Source organism: Ornithorhynchus anatinus, chromosome 10 (genome assembly GCF_004115215.2).
Source record: "Ornithorhynchus anatinus isolate Pmale09 chromosome 10, mOrnAna1.pri.v4, whole genome shotgun sequence".
Lineage (NCBI taxonomy): Eukaryota > Metazoa > Chordata > Mammalia > Monotremata > Ornithorhynchidae > Ornithorhynchus > Ornithorhynchus anatinus.
Genome location: NC_041737.1, coordinates 44155780 through 44171818, shown reverse-complemented (window position 1 = coordinate 44171818; position 16039 = coordinate 44155780). Strand labels below are relative to the sequence as shown.

Genomic DNA, 16039 nt, shown 5'->3' with positions numbered 1-16039 from the left:
GATTGATGATTAATTCTTTAGCTCAGTATCTTTCAGTTTTGTGGCATCTTAGGTATTATACCTCATTGCACTTAGCACCTAACAGAACATTAATGATTGATGTTATTTAAGGAAAATGTGAACATTTTATTTTGACAATCACGTGACAGACAATATGTCTTCCTTAGAATCCTTGAATTGCAAAATGGAAACTTTTTGTGAACATTTGTTTATGAATTTGGAAAGTTTTTTTCCCTCTATTGCAATGTATTTTTTTAAGAACATCTGAAAAAATTAGGGGCAATCTCCGTGTTTACATTGAAATAAAGTGTTTCTCATTAAGATCTCTTTTCAGTGGATTTAAATTTAACTCCCCAAAGAGAAGTAATTTTGAGAAATTGAAGAGTACTTGGGAGAAAATTAAGGTACTTAGTTCATACAAAAAAAAATCTTTACCAATAAAAACACTAAATACAATCTCTTTCAAGAAGCCTGATTTAAAATGAAGCTTCTTATTTTATTTTCAGTGATTAAAAAGTAGATAAAGTGCAGGGTGCTCATTCATGCACCCAGGTCTCAAAATGTATACTTCTCACCCCCACTTCTTCCCTTCCCCACTGTTCCTTTCTTTGTTTTCTTTTGTCTCTTTCTTTAATTCCATCTCTTTGTTTCCATCTCTTGGTCTTGTCACAGTCTTTATGATTCCAGGGAGGCAGGGCCACAGCATATATGCCATCCCACCTATTTGTGTTTATCTGCAGCCTCCAGATTATCCATCCCACCTTTCCTCTCTTTCCTGTGTGTTCCTTTACATTACTGTGGCAGTTGCTTCCCTGTTCCAATATTAAAAAGGGCGATAGAATTGAGACCCTTGATCACAGAGTTATATCAGTTAATTAAACGGCTGCTGAGTCCCCTCAACCTTTTTGGCCTTTTTGGGTCCCCAAGTCTCAGGACTGACTCTCATCTATTGTTTCTGAAGGGAGACTGCATCCTCCTCCTCCTCCTCCTTATCACCATCATCATAATTTTGTAGGATGGGGTGGCTGAGATGTCGGGCCAGTGCTGATGTCAACATAACTCTGCTATTTCCTTCCCAATTTTGGCATTTTATTCATTCATTCAAGCGTATTTATTAAGCGCTTACTATGTGCAGAGCACTGTACTAAGCACTTGGAATGTACAATTCGGCTACTGATGTTTCTGCCCTTCAGATAAGTCTTTCTTCTGTCTCTATTTCCCTTATGAGTAAGAGTACAGTTTTTAATTTAAATATGCCCTACAGAAATATTTTTCCTTTCATAAGACAACCAAGAAAAAAGCTCAAGACTTTTAATAAAACAGAGGTTAAAAATGAAGGCAACACATTTTAAAAAATGTTATCTTTTGAAAAATAAGCCTTGAACAAATTTTGCTCATTTATATTTTACTCATTTTCTTCAAATGCCTGGTTAAACTCAGCAAGCTTAGATTTTTTATCTTAGTTGTAATTAACAGTGATCTAATGGGCTCAAAAATCTCTGACTCCATAAAGTTCAATCCATTTTAAAATTTCCTTAAATGATGAGATTATTTTATTTTTGATCTATCTCTAAAGCTGTTGTGACAAATAAGCTACTGGTTGTAAAATCCTGTAAAACAGTGATTTTAAATCAGCCCCATATGAATCCTTGATGTATGCAAAAGGAAGCTATTGTTTGCATAGTGGGAAATCTTCAAATCTAGATAAACACCAGAAGAAGATGGCAGGTGTATCCCCATTGCATCTGTTTTGGGACTTTGCGATTCATTTCACTTTTCATTGTCCACACAGGCCCCAATTAGACTATTCAAGTATTTGTGCAGGGAGGGAGAAAGAGGGAATGGGAGAGGGAGGGAGGGGGAGAGAGAGAGAGAGAGATTTGCTTTGTATTTCCTTTTGCATGTGTGACCATGTCTGTGTTAACTGTTGTAGGCTATTATACCTCCTAGGGTCTGAGCCGTGTATGTTTAATCTGTATACATTGCCAGGTACCTAAGGAAATTTATCAGATGTTCTTTGATTATGGAGATGGTATAGTATCTTTGTGAATTCGAGTAGGGTGGTCACTGATGACTCTTGCAAATACAGGACCAGGAGATGCACATGATAATAGTGTTGGTATTTGTTAAGCGCTTACTGTGTGCCGAGCACTCTTCTAAGCGCTGTGATAGATACAGGGTAATCAGGTTGTCCCACTTGAGGCTCACAGTCTTAATCCCCATTTTACAGATGAGGTAACTGAGGCACCGAGAAGTCAGGTAACTTGCCCAGAGTCACACAGCTTACAGGTGGTGGAGCCGGGATTAGAACCCATGACCTCTGACTCCTAAACCCGTGCTCTTTCCACTAAGCCATGCTGCTTCTCTTATGATACCACTTGCATTATATTGGGCAAGCAGGGTCAGGTGATGATGTCACATGTACCATTGTTTTTTATTAGAATTATGTCATGTATTTCTCCAGGGAGACAAACCCCTGCCACCTTATACAGTTGCGTCTCCCTCTGTGGACCTAATGAACTGTAGATCCTTGTCTGAGCTGCAGAAATCAGCATCAGGAGCTATAGTGGAGGGGGACTCAATTATAGAAAAGTTGAAAAAGACATAAAAAATGTCCAGTTCTATCCCAGACAGGAGCTGGCTGGAATGCTTGGTATAAAATAATACTAATAATAATGGTATTTGTTAAGCACTTATTATGTGCCAGGTACTTTCTAAGCTGTGGGGTGAATAAAAACAAATGGGGCTCGCAGTGTTAATCCCCATTATACAGATGAGGTAACTGAGGCACACAGAAGTAAAGTGACTTGCCCACGGTCACAAAGCAGACAAGGAGTGGCGTTGCACTGCTTCTCAAATAGAAGCATCAGAAAAGCTAAAAACTGACCACCCTGAAGTGGCAACTCTTTTTACTGGTATTATTTTCAGTTCAGAATTGATGTTAAGAAATTTAATCATACACATAAGAGCTCTCTTTTCCAAAGAAAAATTGCTTATTATAAAATGCATAAATCTGCCATTGGGAAGGAAAAATTATTAGGAAATTAATTTTGAGGTTTTGCTGGGTGAAAAATAATTAGAAAATACTTGGTATTATCTATATAAAACCCTCTCTGTTGGAAAATTAGTTAAGGTTTTATTTAAAAACAACCTCATTTTTAACTAGTGTAGAATATTCAATGAAAATATGATTAAAGCTGTGATTATTTGCCTGCTCTTGTTCTAGAAAACTGCATTAGAATTATCTATTGAAGATATATGCTGAGTAAAAGAAGAAAAAACATTAAAAATAACATTTCATTTGTTTAAGCACATTAATGAAGTGAAGATGATAGTTACTGAAATTGGAATTTAAAGCACAAAGTCAAGTTGAGTAAAGTACAAAGAGAAAAATTTTAATTAAAGACCATAGTATTAGTTGATTATTTCAAGTTTTCCTATCAAATTGTAATTAAATTGTGTATATCTAGTAATAACTTTTCTAAAATTCTAGAAAGTATCTGTAGACATCACTTTGAGGCTTAAATGTTTCTGTGTAATCCAGTTTCATTCCTTGGGTGAATTGCTTTGACCTTCTGCTTGGTTGTGAATTTCTTATGCAGAAAATTGGATCCCAAAACCAGAAACAAGACCATGGTCAGGGAATCTCATGAGCTCCTTCTTGTGCAGTTGGCAGTTTCCAAAAGCTTTCTTATTAGCTGAATGAAGGTCTAGGATACAGGCTTTAAGGCACTCAGTCAACTTTCCTTCTCTTGCGTAACCTCACTCATTTCACATTATGACACAGCCTGCACCCTTCATCAGAAATAATGATGGTATTTAAGTGCTTACTCTGTGCCAGGCACTTTACTAAGCGCTGGGGTGAATACAAACAAATCAAGTTGGACTGAGTCCCACATGGGGCTCGCAGTCTCAATCCCCATGTTACAGATGAGGTAACAGAGAAGTGAAATGACTTGCCCAAGGTCACATAGCAGACAAGTGGCGGAGCCGGGATTAGGACTCAAGATCTTCTGACTCCCAGGCCCATGTTCTATCCACTACACCATGCTGCTCAATCCCAACATATTTATTCTACCTTAGTCTCTGACCCCTTGCTCGGGTCCTTCCTCTGGCCTGAAACTCCCTCCTCTTCATATCCAGCAGAAAACCACTTTCCCCAACTTCAGAGCCCTACTAAAATTGCATCTTCTCCAAGAAGTCTTCTCTAACTAAACTCTCCCCACCTCCTACCCCCATTCCCTCCATTCACCATCCCTTCTGTGTCACCTATGCCCTTGGGCCTGTACCCTTTAGGCACTGTGATACTTACCTCCAGTCTCACAGCACTTATGAACCTGTCCTTATACTCTGCATTTCCTTTATATGTAATATATTTAATTGTCTGTCTCCCGTACTAGAATATAAACTCCCTAAAGACATGGATCACTTGTACCAACTCTATTTTATTGGGGTCCTGATTTCTTCCCGCCTTCAGGACATCTCTACTTGGATGTCCCACCTGCACCTCAAATTTAACATGTCCAAAACAGAGCTACTTATCTTCCCACTCAAATCCTGTCCTCCCCTTGACTTTTCTGTCACTTTAAGCAGCACCACTGTCCTCCCTGTCTCTCAAGCCCATAACATCGGCATTATCCTCGACTTGTTTCTCTCATTCAGCCCACATATTCAGTCGATCACCAAATCCTGTTAGTTCCATCTCCACAACATCGCTAAAGTCCTCCCTTTCCCTTCCATCCAAACTGCTGCCATGCTGATCCAGGCAATCATCATTTCCCTCCTCACTCATCAGCCTCCTCACTACCCCCTCCCTACCTCCCCAGTCCATACTTCACTCTGTTGCCCAGACAATCTTTCTAAATCAACTTTCAGTTCATATCTTCCGCACTCCTCAGAAACCTCCAAGGTCCATCCACTTCTTCATCAAACGGAAGCAACCTTCTGTTTGTCTTCAGGGCACTCAGTCAGCTCTCTCCCCCTTACCTAACCTCAATGTTATACTACAACTCAACCCATTACTCTTGGCTCCTCCAACACCAACCTCCTCTCTATAGCTTGATCTCATTTATAGCACCACCTTGCCCACATTCTCCCGCAGGCCTGGACCTCTCACCCACTTCATATCCGACAGTTCAGGATTCCCCCACCTTCAAAAGCATCTGAAAACACATGTCTAAGAGACCTTCCCAGACTAAGCCCTTTATTTCCTCTACCCGCCCCTGTTTCACCCCAGCCCCACAATACTTATGTAACTTGTGATGGCAGGGAGCATCTCTGCTAATTGTGCTGTCACAAGCACTTAGTATAGTGTTCTGCACATAGTAAGTGCCATTGATTGATTGAAGGCCACCCTGAAGCAATGTGTTTAAGAAGGGGTTTCAAGGGAGGGGGAGTTATAGTCTGTTTTTTTATGAAGGCAGAGCATGAACATGAGGTTGGTCATGGGATAGATGAGTACAAGGCTTAGTGAGCAGATTAGCTTGAGGGGTTCAGAAGGTGCGAGCTGGGGTGTAGTGAAGCAGCGTGGCTTAGTGGAAAGAGCACGGGCTTTGGAGTCAGGGCTCATGAGTTCGAATCCCAGCTCTGCCACTTGTCGGCTGTGTGACTGTGGGCAAGTCACTTAACTTCTCTGTGCCTCAGTTCCCTCATCTGTAAAATGGGGATCAAGACTGTGAGCCCCACGTGGGACAACCTGATTCCCCTATGTCTACCCCAGCGCTTAGAACAGTGCTCGGCACATAGTAAGCGCTTAACAAATACCAACATTATTATTATTATTATTATTAGTGGGAGATGAGAGTGGATAAATAGGGAAAGCTGATTAGGCCTCTAAAACCAATAGTCAGGATTTTCTGTAAAAGAACAGTATATCTCATTTTCGGTAACATTTTTCTCTTTTTACGTTAAGAGGTTGTATGTTTAGTTGATGGCTAGATTTTTCCATTGAGTTTTCCTTCAGGTTTTTTTTCCCATTGAGATGTTGCATTTTTCCAAATCTTAATTGCATTTTTTCTAGATATTTTTGGGCCAATTTAACCTAAACATTCTTGTGGAACTGAAAGGGTAAGTGAAGATCAAAACTGCATTTTGGAAGCAAAATCCAGCCTCTCTTTGTGAGCCAGTTGTCTGAAGTATTATTAGTTCAATTTAAAGAGCAGCTGAATCACATCAGTTTTATCTGTGCCGAAGAGCACATAAAAGAGAAAATGTACCAATCACCTCCCTCTGCCTTTTGTTTATCAGGGATTACAATATTGCCAGGAAAGTTGTAAACTAAAATGTCTATTTTAACAGTAACAATGAGGAAAAATTCCAGATAACAAAGCATAGTAGTTATAAGGTGTATGGGCATTTTCCATCATTTTTAAGGAATTAATATGTGTGAGTGTAACCCTTCTATAAGAATGTATTGTCTAAATTGCACTCTTGGAATTGATAATATTAATAGATCCAATTTGCAATTGTCTTCCCAGAAGCATAATAATAATAATAATGTTGGTATTTGTTAAGCGCTTATTATGTGCAGTGCACTGTTCTAAGTGCTGGGGTAGACACAGGGGAATCAGGTTGTCCCATGTGGGCTCACAGTCTTAATCCCCATTTTACAGATGAGGTAACTGAGGCACAGAGAAGTGAAGTGACTTGCCCACAGTCACACAGCTGACAAGTGGCGGAGTAGGGATTCGAACCCCTAACCTCTGACTCCAAAGCCTGTGCTCTTTCCACTGAGCCACGCTGCTTCTCTATATCTTTGAGTCCCAATTACCATTAAGTAAACAAATTATTTAAATGTGCACTTGAACATCCTAGAAGAACTTTCCAGGGTTGGGGTCAGATAGAGGATTTTCCTTTCTTGTGTTTCCCTTCTCGTTCTTAGAAGTCAGTCCCAGAAAGATAGAGGACCCTAGAAAGTAAAGCTAATCTCAGGAACCTCACCACACTCCTACACACCCAAAGGAAATCACTGAAGAAGGCATACGTAGATATTCACAGAAAAAGACAATTACGAGCCCCTCAAACACTGTCATTTTATGTATGTACCACAGCCATCTCTTATTATAACACATTTAGTGTTTTTCTGTAATGGTGCTATTAAATTTTAATGCTAGCTTTTCTTGCCAAGCTCTCTTACTTTGTGGTTGCACTCTGGTTTCACCCCTCATGCACCCTGAGTATATGTTCAGAATGTTTAACACTCACCTGCCCACTACCAGCTCCTGTCCCTCAGCCCCACAAGCACATATGTCCATAATTTATTCATTTATATTAATGTCTATCTCCCCCTCTAGACTCTAAGCTCCTTGTGGGCAGGGAACTAACACAGCAACTCTGTGATCTTGTATTCTTCCAAGCACTGCTCTGAACACAGTGAGCACTCAGTAAATATCACTGATTGATTGATTTTAGCATTAACATTACTGCATTGCATTAACAAATGTGAAAATTGTTATAATTACAATTACAGAGCTACCCTTCGAGTAGCTAATGTAAATATGACATATGAGCATAGCAAAACACATTTCAAATAATGTAACAGCAGCCTGCTAGGATTCAATAAGGAAACATATATGTATGTGTGTGTGTGTGTGTGTGTGTATATATATATATCCTGTCATGCAGTAATCACGTAGCTGTTTGAACAGAGGCTATGGGGAAAGAGAGATTCTTAACACGCAGAATTGAAACTGGTAATAGGTCCTGCAAGTAGCAGACATCTGGCGGACTTAAGTCTGGCAGTTAAAATTAGATGTGCTGAAGTGTCAAGACTTGGATGAACTGAAGCTGACATATGCAAAGCTTTGGCTTGGTGGTTGAACGGTGAGGATGATCATGTTGGTATTTTTATGTCTGCATATTTTAGCATTTATCTGAATTCATAATCTTTTAATAATGGAATATATGTCATTGCTTTTTGATTATGTAAATTGATAAAGTGTGTTAACTATATTAGGTTTTTCATTCACCTTTAAAATATATTGTTTTGATCAGTTTTGGGGAACTTGAGAACACATGGGTCAGTTGTATTTATTGAGGGCTTACTGTGTGCTGGGCACAGTACTAAGCTCTTGGGAGAAAACACAACAGTATAACAGACACATTCCCTGCCCATAGTGACTTTACAGTGTAGAAGGGGGAGCGTAATGGATGGAAACTCTATTTCATTTAGTGCTCTCTCTTAGTAGTAATGAAATTTATTAAGCATTTGTTGTACACAAAGCACTGTGCTAAGTTCTGGGAAAGTATGCAAGAGGTGGGATTTAGGCATTGTCCCTGACCCTTACTGGGCTTACAGTCTGTTTTCATGGAACCAAATAAGAAAGAACCCCCTGCCACTTATTTCCCAATTTGATGAAGTCCTAATGAAAAGAACAAGGGAATCATTTGCCAATTGATGCTTTGCTTAAGACAGTACTGGAAGCAATGGAAAATGCGGGGGGATGTCAGATTTTCATTTCTTTACCTGCTGTGTTCTTTTTGCAGTAACCAAAAAAATCTCTCTATTTTTACTTATAGAATTTATATTACTAAGTTGAATCTTAGAATTCCCCACGGCCCATTTAGTGGTTTTTACTTTGGTATATTTTCACTTGAAGCATTTATTCAACTATTTGTATTTCATGTAAATGCTGGCTCCTTTAAAAAAACCAGTAGTGTTGAACAAGATGAAAAGAGGAAACATATCCTCTGAAAAATGTTTAATGGATTACATAATTTATGCATGCATGGCCTCTTTGATTAAAGACTTGGTTTAGAAGTACCAGCAGTTTTCCCCTCATAATGAAACTCCAAGGCAATTTGCACTCCATCAAATTGAGGAAATTAGGTGAATTGCTCAAGATTGCCTTTAATGCAGAGTGTAGAGTTTAATTTTTCATCCGTTATCTTTCAAGATTCCTCTCAAGGTAAGGGGAGGCTTCTAACTTTGTCAACAGTTTAAATGCAATTTTGTAGGCCTTCTACCCATTAGGTAAAGGCTACTGATTTATTAATAGCCTTTTCTTTGATAATATTGGGTTAGTCTAATAAACTTTCCATTAGTTTCAGAGCTCTATTATTAAAATAAAAATTTCAAGTTTGGTGGTATTACATTCAGTTTTCTCTTAATTTGGAAAATGGCAAAAAGTAAGAGTAATAGTATTGTCAGTTCAAAATAAATGCACACTAAATAGCCAGTAACGGAGTTTGGATGAGTGTGAATTAATGCAATTTTAATTGTAGGAGTTTGGGGATTTAAAACTAACTATAAAAAATGACTTGGGAGAAACTGGGTTAAACTGGTTAAACCTGAGTTCTGTGGCTAAGCTTTTTAGAACATAAGCAGCTTGTATTGTACTCTTCCAAGCAATGCAGTGTTTTGAATATAGTAAGTGCTCAGTAAATACCGTTGATTGAAGAGGACATTGTAACAAGTAAAATAATGCAGTCACTTTTCTTATAGCGCAGGGGTTATGTTCTTTAGAAATATTGCAGTAAAGAGAAATTTTGTTAACATCATCATTTCTTCCAGCCCCACATCACAATCTGTATGAACTGATGCATGTTGATGAAAAGAATGTTCCCTAATTGTTCAGTATCTTTATCTCCAGTTCATCCATTGAAAACACATGTTATGATGGAATTGACTGTATACAGGTTAGAAGTAACTTGCCAGGACTCAACTTTGTGCTAATGCAAGGAAGGCAGTTGTAACCAAGTTGTATTTTATGTAATATTGGCTGTATTTCTCTTGAAAACAGTTTCCTGGAGAGGAAAAAATGGAATTTTACGCAAGGCAAATGAACCATGTGGAAGCTGAGTTGTGGACAGTTGGTCTGGGGAACCAATTCTTTGTTCCTGCTCCATTTTATTTCTTGCCCCTGCCACATTCAGTGATCCCTTCTTTCTATGCTTTCCCTGATATCCAGAACACAGTCCCTTTTCCTGTCAACAAGATCTACCACTTTTTTTTCTTCCTGAAAATTTAGAGAACATCTTGTTGGAATCAACCTCCTACCACCATTATCAATGTTCATCTCTCTGCCAAGTGATAACTTTCTTATTTTTTCCATTGCTTAGGCTTTCTCAGTTACTGAACTTTGTGTTCCCAACCATAGGTAAATGTGCCAGAATTAAAATGTGACATTTACAGTTGATATTGGAATAATGTTTTGAATTAGCTAACACTAAAATTTGTACAGATCCATTTATTGCTAAATGCGAGTCTCTCAACTCCAGTAAATGGACTCAGCAGGCCAATTCTCACTTAATTTAAAGAAACAATTTGATTTATTGTAATTGGGGTGTTTTTCAGCTCAAAACTGCTAGATGCCTAATATTATGTTTACATGTTGGGATTAGGACAGTTTCTGAGTCTGGTTCTGAGTTGATTTAAGTACAAAATGCTTTTTCAAGACAAGAAATTCAACATTTCAATTTAATGGGATTTGAAACTAAAGATCTGTCCCATAGGTGTATATTTAAGTTAGAAAATTACTCAATGAATGCACAAAGTTCATTCCACTACTTTTCTTTTAGGGATGCTAGTTTTGGGGGGTTTTTTCCTCTCAGATTTGGAAGATTCTACTGTAGTAAATCCAACAATTATCTAACACAATAAAGGACAAGAAGTTCTGGGCTTTGGTTCTGTTTTCAAGCATCAGTTGTGGGCTTTTGAAATGCTGGGTGAAAATGTTATGTAAGAAGGAATTATCCCCACTTTGGGTAAAGGATATGCCAATTTTAAAGTTCTGATTTTAAATTCTCTCTGAGTTATTAAAGTACAAAAATATATCTGAAGAATTTAATAACTATTGAAATGGCACTACTTTTTTACATTTGCTGAAATGACTCAAAAAGAGCTAAGTGGATTTTCTTGAAACCTTCTGAAGAAATTTGTTCCTGGACTGAAAACAAGCATGGAAAATTCCAGGCTGGAATTCACTGTATTTTTCTTAGTTTTTTAATTTTTAAGGGAGGTAAAAATTACTAAAAGGAGTTTTAGATTCAATCGATTGTACTTATTGAGCACTTATTGTTTTCAGAGCCCTGTACTAAGTGCTTGGGTGAGTACAGTAGAACAGAGTGAGTAGACACATTCCCTGCCCCCAAGAAACTTACAGTCTAGAGACAATCATTGTCTCTGGCCAGTTCTGGGTCTCATGTCTCCCGCAACCGCAAAGTTTTGTATAGTAGCCTTTGCTACCCCAATAGTTGTAGATTAAGGCTGCTATGAAATGGTCACTCTACGCTGCCAGACCACATCCCTCCTTACTTTCAAACCCTCTTAAAAAGTCAGTTCTTTCAGGAGGCATTCCCTGAACCTCTGTCATCCTGACACTGCCATACTTTCAATCCAATCACATATCTTTGTTATTTGTTGAATCACTTTTCCTTAGTTTTTACCACTGTATTACTGCTTTTAGTGTACATGTTGGTAATTTATCTCTCTGTCTCCACTATATTGAACATTCCTCCAGGGCAGGGACTTTTTTTTTTCTTTTGTAATATGGTTCTAAACACGTAGCACAGTGTTCTGCACACAGGTGCTGCATAAATGCTGCTATTCTTGGTAATTGTGATTGCCTTCTTGTTTCATGACTCTCCCTCTAGACTATAAGCTACTTGTGGACAGGGAACGAGTCTACCAACTCTGTTTTACTGTGAGCTCGTTGTGAGCAGGGAATGTGTCTGATGTTATATTGTACTCTTCCAAGTGTTTAGTTCAGTGCTTCGTACACAGTAAGCGCTCAATAAATATGATTAATATTATTATTAATAATAACATTGTTCTGTCCCAAGGGCTTAGTACAATACTCTGCACATAGTAAGCACTCAAAAATGCTATTGATTGATTGGACAACTAAGATACTTTTCCTCTTTTTAAATAACTTCCATAAATACTTTAAATGCAAATTGAAAGGCTTCAAAATATCATTTATCCATGTTTGCTTTTCCCTTTGTTATTGCTTATTATTTTAATTTACTGTGAATAATATGGAAATTCTAAACATGCATTGTGTGGCCAAGTAATTAGAAATGGAATTAATGAAAATTTAACAATCTCATTTGAACATTTTTTTTCCTAAAGATGAATTATTCCAGAAGCTTTGAGTTTTCATGGTTTCTATCCTTTTCCCCCTCCCCATTTCTCTTCTCCAAAGTAAGATCTGTGGCTCTGTTGAGACTTTCCAGGAAGAGGATGTGCCAGTGGTAATGGTGAACCATAATTAAGTTCAGTGATAAAGACATGAAAGGGAATGGAGTTTAGAAGGAATCTTATGGGATAACAAATATTTTGAAATACTGGGAATTCACTTACACTGTGACTAGAGAGAATGTATCAGTTACCTTGTACAAGGTAGATTGTCATTCCTTCCTTCCTCATTTGCAAGGATGGTAGTTCTTCAAGTAGACTACAAAGAAAGAGCTTCAAGTAAACACAGGGTTCTACACTGGAAAATTCTAGTTTGAATCATAGGGATGAAGGCTTTTTCCTTAATGAGACAGAGGTTGCCTCGCTAACCTATTTCTTGGCAAAGAACCATAAACCAAATGACTAGAAGCCAAGTTATGCAGCAAACCTCTCATCAGTGATTAGTTATGTGGGCAATTGAGCTCTCATTGCCTGAACATTAGGTGATTGACTTGTCAACAGTTGACCCAGCCATTTCATTTGATATAATTCCCCATATAATCTCAGTGTGAATAGGGGCAAGACCAAGTGACTGAAAGCTTAGGTGGGTAGAGTGCCAGGAGTCACGGCCAAGAGTACAGCAGAGATGAATACCGAGTTCATGGGCCTAAACATTTCTTCACAGTATTTAAAGGATGAGACAGACAAAACTCTACAGCCCTGAACAACTCTAGTTTGAGAATTAAAGGGTACTGTCAGTGAGAGCTTGAGATGCTACTGGTTTTAACCAGTGATACAGTGGAAGCATTTTACACAAATCATTACAGTATTTCTTTCATATTCTGTGGGGGTTTTGTAGATTTCAAGATCAAAAGAGAAATATCTCATGCTTCCAAGTCTTTTTAAGAGCCATCAAGTAAACATAAAAAGACAAAAAAGATTTGAGCAAAAGATTCCAATCCTCAAATCCTGGGTCTTCTGATACTTAAAAGCCTCTGCTTGCAGCATTTTTACAGTCTAAAGACCCATAGAATTCTATGAAGTTATATGCAGTCTTGATATTCTAGTGGTTCACACTCCTTTCAGTCCCACGGCTTAGAAGAGAAAACATTCTATCAGACTCTTGTTGATGAGAGTTCTCTGCACTTGGGAGATCAGAATGATCAATTTGGCTTTTGCCCCAGTGATTTGAAAGGAAAAGAATGTGTTTGGGCAAGAGGTTAAAAGAGAAGAATGATGTAGCAAGAAAGAACCCCCTTTTTCATCTGGCCAATTTTGGAATTAAAATGTCCTTATGTACTAATTTATCAATTACACTGAGGTGCTTTAAACCTTTTAAAAATTCCCAACTTGCTGTTGTTGAACTTTAATATTTCAGTACATTTACTCTAAAATTGATAAATTGTGTGCACTGATCAATTCGAATGACAGGCTGCCACAGATTATAGAAAAAGCATTTACCTCTGTCATTGTGAAGGCATTTACAAAAATAATCTTTTATTTGAAAAAATAGCAACATTTGAAGAATATAGTTATAGACAGAGTAAAATATGCTTCTGTTTTCTTCTCTTTGATTTAAAAAACGTGTAGGAAAATAAGGGCTAATAAATAATTACATTAGTCTCTGCAATGACATGTATAACTAATTTATAAATCAAAGTTGTTTTATGTCTTCTGTTCAGGAATTTAAAACTAATAAAATTTTAATAGTAGAAATAAAGAACTCTTTTCACAAATGAACAGATTTTGAGATGGAAAAGATCCCATACAGGTGTAAGAGCTTTTAGAATCCTCCATGTACCTTTTCCTCTAATGGCCAATATAATGTGTTTTCAGAAGATTGGACTATTACTAAGATCACATTTCATGAGGTAGATCCTTATTTGGTTTAAGAAACCACTTAATTCATTTCTTAGATCTTTCTAATTGTATCCTTTATAATGTTTTCAATTTCCAAGTGTGGTTTTAGAGTCTTTAAGGTTTCCATTTTTCCTTAGAGCTGTTGCTTTGTTCAGATGCAATTTAATAGTGCTTCAGGTCAGTAAATGGTCCTCCAGTAGTCTGAAAGAGTTCATGATTCCCAGTGAGAATCTGATGCCATATTTACCAATGTGAATTATGATATGGCACATACTGAATGTCTCTCTGTGATACAGAGGCCAAAATGAGTAGTGCCTTACACAAGTTCAGTAGTAAAGAATGCTGAATTTTTTAATGTTGTTTCCTTTCAGAGAAGCAGCGTGGCCTAGTGGCTAGAGCAAGGGTTTGGGGGTCAAAAGAATCTGGGTTCTAATCCCTGTTCCACCACGTGTCTGCTGTGTGACCTAGGGGAAGTCACTTAACTTCTCTGTCCCTCAGTTACCTCCTCTGTAAAATGGGGATTAAGATTGAGAGCTCCATGTAGGACAGGGATTTGTGTCACTTGCTTCTATCTACCCCAGCACTTAGAACAGTGCCTGGCACATAGTAAGCACTTTACAAATACCACTATTTTTATTATTATTTTATCTTCTGGAGAATGAGACAGTATAAAAAAAAAGAAAAATATACATTTGCATAGCTTAAATGTATAAAAATAAGCAGAGGCATTTTTTAAGCATTCCCAGGACTCTGGAAATTCTAGTTTTGTTTGCTTTTTATCTTGGGTTCGTAATGAATACCATGAATCTTGGCAATGTCTTATATCCACTTAACATATTAACAACTAATGTCGGTTTGGCCTACCATTGAGACATTTACATTGAGACAGTGAGAAACCACATGGCGTAGTGGATAGAGCACAGGCATGGGAGTCAGATGGTCTGTGATCGTGAGCCCCATGGGGGCTAGGGACTGTGTCCAACCTGATTGTTTGTATCCACCCCAGCATTTAAAACAGTGATTAACACATAGTGAGCACTTAGATACCATAATTATTATTATCACATTTTTTAAATTAGGGAACTAGACAGTCTTAGTGGCTTTCTCCAGCCCATCAGAAAAATCAGTGGATCACCTGTGTGTGGGACATGGTCTCTGATTCATTATTATGTTCTCCATTCATTTCCTTATTCAAATTAAAAGTGAAAATTTGACTTGAATCATGGGGAGTGTGTTCCTTTTTTTTTTCCTTTGCTTTTATTCAATGGTATGTGTGATGTCTCCAGATAGAAAGATTGTCCCTGGAAGCCAGTGGGACTAATTTGTGGTTTAAAATAGCTGCATTGCAAGATGGAGTAGCCTTCTTTGGTTAACTCACATCAGGCCACAGTGTGGCTTCTAGAGACTAACACGAACAATTGCACAACGTTTCAAGTCACAGAATGACAGTCAGGGAACAATTGACAGCTTATGAACCCCAACCTGGCCCCTTGGCCAGACATAGGCTTTTGGACAGCTGAGCTTACTATAGTACTGTGCAACCACTGGGCAGAGTGATTTTTTTTTTTATAGTGACTAACGTAATGTCATCCACTCATAGTTTTTTTGTGTGTTTTTCAGATTACTGCTCAGTGGTAACCGTTGTGGACCAGTCAAACGTCAAGTTAACTTGTATGCTTTTTAGTGGAAATCTAGAAACGCTTCCAATAATCTACAAGACTGGAGATATTGTTCGATTTCACAGAATAAAGGTATTCTGGGGTGGGACTGAGCTGACAGTCTCAGCTGGCAGGGCTCACAAAGGCTGCATGTACGGGGGACAGCGGCTCAGAGGAAGTAATAACAGCCCCAATCAATCAGTGGCATTTACTGAATGCTTACTGTGTGCAGAACACTGTACTAAGCTTTTGGGAGAGTACGATAGAACAAAGTTGGTAGACATGTTCGCTGCCCACTGTGAACTTACAGTCCAGAAGGGGAGATAGACATATCCAAATAAATTACGGATTTGTACATAAGTGCTCTGGGTCTGGGGTTGGGGTAAATATAGAGTGCACGGGTGAT

At 38.1% G+C, this 16039-nt stretch overlaps 1 protein-coding gene across 1 annotated transcript in view; it reads left to right on the top strand.

Annotated features, from left to right (window-relative positions):
* The window catches only part of POT1 (protection of telomeres 1), a 95718-nt gene that overhangs the window by 35230 nt on the left and 44449 nt on the right, over positions 1-16039 (top strand). The window contains exon 8 of the mRNA XM_001508129.5: positions 15596-15726. Coding sequence (XP_001508179.3) covers positions 15596-15726 — 131 coding nt within the window. The remainder of the gene's footprint in view (positions 1-15595; positions 15727-16039) is intronic.